General features: G+C 38.5%; 1 protein-coding gene across 1 annotated transcript; it reads left to right on the top strand.

The window, feature by feature from the left end:
• Window positions 1–3: 3 nt before the first annotated feature.
• Window positions 4–7,308, top strand: LOC104536217 (myosin heavy chain, skeletal muscle, adult-like; the record flags this gene model as incomplete). The annotated part of the gene is made up of 15 exons (XM_010178776.1): window positions 4–19; window positions 1,087–1,114; window positions 1,570–1,681; window positions 1,775–1,867; window positions 2,998–3,061; window positions 3,144–3,242; window positions 3,336–3,439; window positions 3,520–3,658; window positions 3,906–4,024; window positions 4,118–4,267; window positions 5,067–5,237; window positions 6,087–6,389; window positions 6,504–6,581; window positions 7,014–7,101; window positions 7,187–7,308. Coding segments are annotated over 15 exons (1,686 nt in total), but the record flags the coding sequence as incomplete, so codon positions are not given.
• Between the last annotated feature and the right edge of the window lie 104 nt (window positions 7,309–7,412).

Genomic DNA, 7,412 nt, shown 5'->3' with positions numbered 1-7,412 from the left:
TATCAGTTCATGCTGACTGGTGAGTGACTCTGTATCAGAAGTACTGTGCCATGAAGTTCTCTGGAGGGATATTCAGAGTCAGTAATATGAAGAGACTTTCAAAGCTTTCGAGATTCTGTTGCATACATACTATTGTGCATTTTTCTATCTTCACACCATTGTTTCTACTATTCTTAATGAAAGAATCCCCTGCACAAAACTCAGTTTGTTCATTTGTTTGTTTGAAGTTCATGCTGACTGGTGAGTGACACTCAGAGTGATTCCATGAAAAAGACATTTCAAAAGTAATCATAGAGTTTCCCTGATAAATATGCAGGTATTTTCTTAACACATTATTAGAGTTTTACTTCAGTCATAGTATTAATCACTGCTAATTTAAACAGGAATTTTTCACATCAGTATTCCTAAAAAGGAACTATATTACCAAAGATAGTTAGCATGTCGGGAAAAATGGTAAGTCAATTGGAGTACGTGATGTAAGGAATATAATTATGTCTGTAATGAAATAGTGAAAGTGAACAGGATATGAAATCCATATGTGATGTGGAAATTTTCTCTAAAAAGATGAAGTTAATTCACCAAAGGTCTACAGGAAACATCAATATTCTGATTTGTCTTGATGAAACCATGACGTGAACAAGTGAAATAGAATTATATATTGCTGCTAGTTTTGCTTCCACCTTTTCATTCTTTTGCTTCTCTGTGCTACTGGGTTCAGAACTATTACCCATACTCAGGATTCCTTTGCCGTGGGGTTTTCCTATCCCTTTCTCTACCACTGCTTTAAATACATTCTGTGCAGTAGAAAAATAAAGCAGCAAAGCCAGAAAGTATTTACTGCACTCAGGAGAAAACCACCAGCAAAAATAGTGCAGTTGGGAAGAATCACAAGTCCCTTCAACGGTTTTCACAGTTCATCAAAAAGCATTAATTTGCAAAGAACTTAATTTTTAAAAACTGCTATAAGTATGCAAAAGAAATAGCATGCAGATATTTTTCTTGTCATAACTTACATTTACTGCATTAGTTTTCAGTCTTTTTGTGTTCTACATTTACAAAGTCTACTTGTTCCTGCCTTTTTCACAGATCGCGAGAACCAGTCAATCCTGATCACGTACGTACACTCTCTGCTCACGTCCCTGCAGGGCTGCCTGGTGACAGGGGATCTCCTGCCTGACCACACGTTCTCTGCTTCTCTCTTTGGTTTCACAGCGGAGAATCTGGTGCAGGGAAGACTGTGAACACAAAACGTGTCATCCAGTACTTTGCAACAATTGCAGCGAGCGGGGATAAGAAGAAAGAAGTTTTTAAAAACTGCTATAAGTATGCAAAAGAAATAGCATGCAGATATTTTTCTTGTCATAACTTACATTTACTGCATTAGTTTTCAGTCTTTTTGTGTTCTACATTTACAAAGTCTACTTGTTCCTGCCTTTTTCACAGATCGCGAGAACCAGTCAATCCTGATCACGTACGTACACTCTCTGCTCACGTCCCTGCAGGGCTGCCTGGTGACAGGGGATCTCCTGCCTGACCACACGTTCTCTGCTTCTCTCTTTGGTTTCACAGCGGAGAATCTGGTGCAGGGAAGACTGTGAACACAAAACGTGTCATCCAGTACTTTGCAACAATTGCAGCGAGCGGGGATAAGAAGAAAGAAGAGCAGTCTGGCAAAATGCAGGCAAATTAATAGACACTGGCTAGAATCAATACTTTTCTCTGTTCCTGACATGATTTTTGGAAATTCTAAATAGGAATAATTGTCATCCTGCAGGGAACACTTGAGGATCAAATCATCAGCGCCAATCCACTGCTGGAGGCCTTTGGAAATGCCAAGACCGTGAGAAATGACAACTCCTCACGCTTTGTAAGTTTTGATCAGAGAGGCTGACACTTACAGGTGAACAAGGATGTCAGAACAGAAGCTGTCACTTCTGTCACTTCTGACGTCTGTTATTGTTGGATGATTGTATTCATTGAGCTAATATTTCATCATATTTTTATCAACTAGACTAGTTGATAATCTATCTATATATCTCACTAGACTATCTAAAAATAAAACTTTAAAAGTGTAGTACAGAAAACAAATATTTACAAAGGGGGATCACTTTAACACATTTAAATATCTGTATTATTCTAGATTCATAAATGTTTATAGGGCGCACAATCTTGATATCTGTCATACAAACTGTAGATACAAATTTGTGTAAATTGATACAGTGCAGAAGGAAGTGAGGAAGGGAGAGAATGAGGAAAAGACAGGCAGAATGGAAATTACCTGTATCAGATGAGCAAAAATGTGAATATTCGTTCTTTTTAGACACAGAACTTGGCAAGTCTATTAATCTGACTCTTTAGGCTTATAAACAAGTGGTCTGGAAAGGGATAGGGAGAAAGATGTCTTCAAGACATCCTATCAGAAACCAACTAATCTATGACATGTCATTTTGATCATTTTAATGCAAAAAAACCCATTCATAAATTTTATTAGGTAAGCTGTGAATGTCCTTGAGAAATCTCAATACACACAGTGTCAGTCTGAAGTGTGTTCTGGCTGTGTTGCCCCTATCACCACAATTCAGTTGCCTTCTGTTTTTCTGAAAGTTTGAACAAAGTCATTCAACATTTACATGACCTTCATAGCATCCTATCTGTTTAAAGAACGAAGTGACTGCATCTTGACTTTCTCTATATCCATCTGTTTGAATTGAAGCATAAGTGACCTAATAAAAGGCTTGCTTACTGGTTTTGTTGTTCCTGTGTATTCAGGGTTATCCACTAAATAATAATAACTCAGCACAGATCTTTACCTTAGTATTACCAGTACAGAATGTTTCCTGAATTATTTTGGTTCTGTTTTGCTTCTCTTAGGAAAAATAAGAAAAAAAAATCAGAACAACTTCTAAGTTTAAATCCTTTCCTCTGTGGAGAATGTAAAGTTACATACTTATAGTCTTAGTGAAATTTCAGGATGCCTTTTTACTTTGCCTTCTAAAGGGTAAATTCATCAGAATCCATTTTGGTGCCACAGGGAAACTGGCTTCTGCTGACATTGAAACATGTAAGTGACCCTCCTGGCCTCATCTCTTTCCTTCCAGCCTTCCTCAGTTCTTGTGCTAACTCTGTCCTACCTTCCTTGACAGATCTGCTGGAGAAGTCCAGAGTCACTTTCCAGCTCAAGGCAGAAAGAAGCTACCACATATTTTATCAGATCATGTCCAACAAGAAGCCAGAGCTAATTGGTAGGAAGTATTATAAATTGTTTGATGGAATCTGAATTTGTTTAATATTTATCTTCATTCCTATGCCCAGATATGTCCTATGCCTCTGTACAGACATGCTCCTCATTACCACCAACCCATATGACTACCAATTTGTGAGTCAAGGTGAAATCACTGTTGCCAGCATTAATGACCAGGAGGAGCTGATGGCTACTGATGTAAGTGACACAGAGCATACTGGTATGGTGAAAGTTCTGTTTTAAGGCCCAGGGGTTTAATTCACTGATTCTGTTGCCAGAGTGCCATTGACATCTTGGGCTTCACTGCTGATGAGAAAACAGCCATTTACAAGCTGACAGGGGCTGTCATGCACTACGGGAACTTGAAGTTCAAGCAAAAGCAACGTGAGGAGCAGGCAGAGCCAGATGGCACAGAAGGTATTAACAAAACCTAGAACTCCCAGTAACAGAAACAGTTACATAGCTGGCAGCTGGCATTCAGGTATCTTGCCCCAATTTATTTTCATAAAAGCATAAATCACACCTTCCATAATGTTCATGTTACTAAATTTCACTTTGAACTGTCACAGAATCGCAGTGCTGAAACCTACAGCTCTGCATTTAGAGGACATCCATTGTCATTGATCACTTCTGTGTCACTGTGTCCCTCTCCCTTTGCATATAGTTGCTGACAAGGCTGCCTACTTGATGGGTCTGAACTCAGCTGACCTGCTGAAGGCCCTCTGCTACCCCCGAGTCAAGGTTGGGAATGAGTATGTGACCAAGGGTCAAACTGTGCAGCAGGTAACAACCGTCTTGAGACTGGGAACCTCTCTCTTGATTTACTCTTTTGCCCTGGATGCTATTTTTCTTCTGCTACATTCTTCTTTAATTTAGGTGAACAATTCAGTGGGTGCTCTGGCAAAGGCTGTCTATGAGAAGATGTTCCTGTGGATGGTTGTTCGCATCAACCAACAGCTGGATACCAAGCAGCCCAGACAGTACTTCATTGGTGTCCTGGACATCGCTGGCTTTGAGATCTTTGATGCAAGTACCACAGAAATCGTAGTAAAATGGTAGTAAAAAAGGCAATTAGGCTCAAGAGAGCCCTACTGAAGGATTATGGAGAGTTGTTTTTTTTAGAAATATTACATTTACTTGTAATTTCATTTTTTTCTGAAAGAGTTTATTTTTTTATTTTCTGGAAATGCTTTCCTTCCTTTTATATGTCACTGCTTTTTCTCCAGAACAATCCATGAGCTTTAGTGGATCTGCATGTGATAGCTTTATATGATACACAAGGGAGAAGCAGCTGCCTTTTACGTAATTAACACAAATGTTGTAGCTTTACAATAATTTAAGCTTAGTATTAAAAAAATCCACTGACAAAATACCACAGAAACACTAAAGATACAACATCACAAAATGTAGGAAGAGAAAGGTAGACTGAAGTCCCATGCAAAGTTATGCCAAAGTTTTGGAATAAGAAAGCCATATATATCCTTTACTTCGGAATAGGGTGATTCCAACAGGAAGAATGCACCGGCTTCCTTTAGTGCAGACTGGGAAGTTCTACCAGCATTTAGAGAAGGTACCTGAGTTCAAACCAGAACTGGCAAACACTGACAATGTCTAAATTTATATTTTTTTAAGGGCAACAGAGGAATTTACATAATATGAGGGAAAAGAATGATGTAGGTTGCACCTTGAGAGGGATAAGACTACCAGATAATTTTGGAATTTGATTTAAAACTAAATGGGATTCCTAGTGCATAGGAAAAAGCTACATGGGCAATTTCTTCATCCTGAGAATGAGTAAATCTTGTCTTTTTTTTCCACTGTGAAGTTCAACAGCCTGGAGCAGCTGTGCATCAACTTCACCAATGAGAAACTGCAACAGTTCTTCAACCACCACATGTTCGTGCTGGAGCAAGAGGAGTACAAGAAGGAAGGGATTGAATGGGAGTTCATTGACTTTGGGATGGACCTGGCTGCCTGCATTGAGCTTATTGAAAAAGTATGTTGGTTACATTTAATATTTTGTTGTTTCTTCTTTGTGACAGAATTTTATAATTTTTCTTCGGCCTTATTTTTTCTTGTCCTAATGCTTCATAAACTTACCTATTATTATCCATTTATGTTCCTTGCTATTTTTATTCAAAAAGTACCTTTTCATTTCAAATGTTATATGTATTCAGAAATTAATTTCTAAAATCTTAGGCTACAAATGAAGTATCCTTAGTTTTTTCATTAATTACATCATTGTCCATTTTTTAAAATATTAACTCTAAGTTTGGTTGTTGACAATAGAAGAACTAATTTGAACACACAATTCGATATCAAGGATTCTCTGTAGGTGTGTTTTCTAATCTAAAACTATGAAATATCTCTCTTCAGAAACCCAGACAATTTTCAGTATTATGATTGACACTTATTTGTGTAACATCCTCTTGCATAGGAATGAAAACACATACATTATCAAAAAAAAGATTTCAGGAATTAACTGAAAGATCTGCTGATCTGTTGAACAAAGGTCAATTTTAGTAAGACACCTTCATCTACACAACATACATTGGGAGAGCATGTATGCAAAAAAAAATAAAAATCTCCTTTTGGATCGTCAGAGTTTCCAAATAGTTTATAAAAGTTTGTGCCATTATTGTGACACTATCAGATCCAAAATGCATTCGTTTCAGACACAAATTCGTATTTTGTCTGTAATTGCATGTGAAAAACTTAACAAAGATTTGATCCATGTTTTATCTGAAAATTTAATCAATTTCCCAGTTTCCTGTGCCTTACTGCAGTCTCCTTCTGAAGGCACATCTGTATTATATCACTGGGGTTTTTTTGCTGCTTCTCTCAGCCCATGGGCATCTTCTCCATCCTGGAAGAGGAGTGCATGTTCCCCAAGGCAACTGACACCTCTTTCAAGAACAAGCTCTATGACCAGCATCTGGGCAAATCAAACAACTTCCAGAAGCCCAAGCCTGGAAAGGGCAAGGCTGAGGCCCACTTCTCCCTGGTGCACTATGCTGGCACAGTGGACTACAACATCTCTGGCTGGCTTGAGAAGAACAAAGACCCCCTGAATGAAACTGTCATTGGGTTGTACCAGAAATCATCTGTGAAGACACTCGCTCTACTTTTTGCTTCTGCTGGTGGAGAGGCAGGTCAGTTCGCTGAAATGTCATCTCTTTGGTGCACAGTGGTTCTGCAAAACTGTGGAATCATGAATGGTCCCCAAAGCCATAACTATTTCATTATCTTCACTTTATCAGAGGCTAGTGGTGGTGGTGGTGGCAAGAAAGGCGGCAAGAAGAAGGGTTCTTCTTTCCAGACTGTCTCAGCTCTTTTCCGGGTAAGTAGAACCTTTGTCTTTCAACTGGTACAGCCACGGAAAAAAAAAATCTGAACAAAACAACAAACAAACAAAAACACCCACCAGCTATCATTCGATCTTCATTAAAAAAAAATAAATCTTACGGAATGAAAAATGACACTGTGAAATCCTAAACTTACACATAAAATAAACATGAATTTTCTCATAAAACTATGAAGTACCCACCATCTATCTTTCATTGGGTTGATGGCAACTTTTTTTTCTTACTCTAAAAAGTGATGTTCAATTTTCAGAATCAGAAGAGATTGATCCATTTATTGAGGTATTATCAGTTGACAATTTTCAGTCCAGTACATCTCCATTGATAAGCCCTTTATGCTAAGTTCAAAGAACCTAAGAGTTAGTTTTTCCACATTTCATATAAACACACACTAAATCCTGCTCTCACAGGAGAACCTAAACAAGCTGATGACCAATCTACGGAGCACTCACCCCCATTTTGTCCGTTGCATCATCCCAAATGAAACAAAAACACCTGGTAAGATGATCAAGCAGAAAGAGAACTTCACCTGATACAGCTGTTCCCCTCTGTATTGTTATTCATTTATGCTGTGAATTGTCAGGTGCCATGGAGCATGAGCTGGTACTTCACCAGCTGCGGTGTAACGGTGTGCTGGAAGGCATCAGAATATGCAGAAAAGGTTTCCCCAGCAGAGTTCTCTATGCTGACTTCAAACAGAGGTAAGAATTATGAAATGAAGAGATAAGTCAGGTTTCCTCACTGATTGCTGTTCATCAAACAGCTGAACTTTGCCAGTGTGTCTGAATATAGAAGCACAATAGGGCTAC

This window comes from Mesitornis unicolor, unplaced genomic scaffold (genome assembly GCF_000695765.1).
Source record: "Mesitornis unicolor isolate BGI_N332 unplaced genomic scaffold, ASM69576v1 scaffold32442, whole genome shotgun sequence".
NCBI lineage: Eukaryota > Metazoa > Chordata > Aves > Mesitornithiformes > Mesitornithidae > Mesitornis > Mesitornis unicolor.
This window is presented reverse-complemented; position numbering and strand designations above follow the sequence as displayed.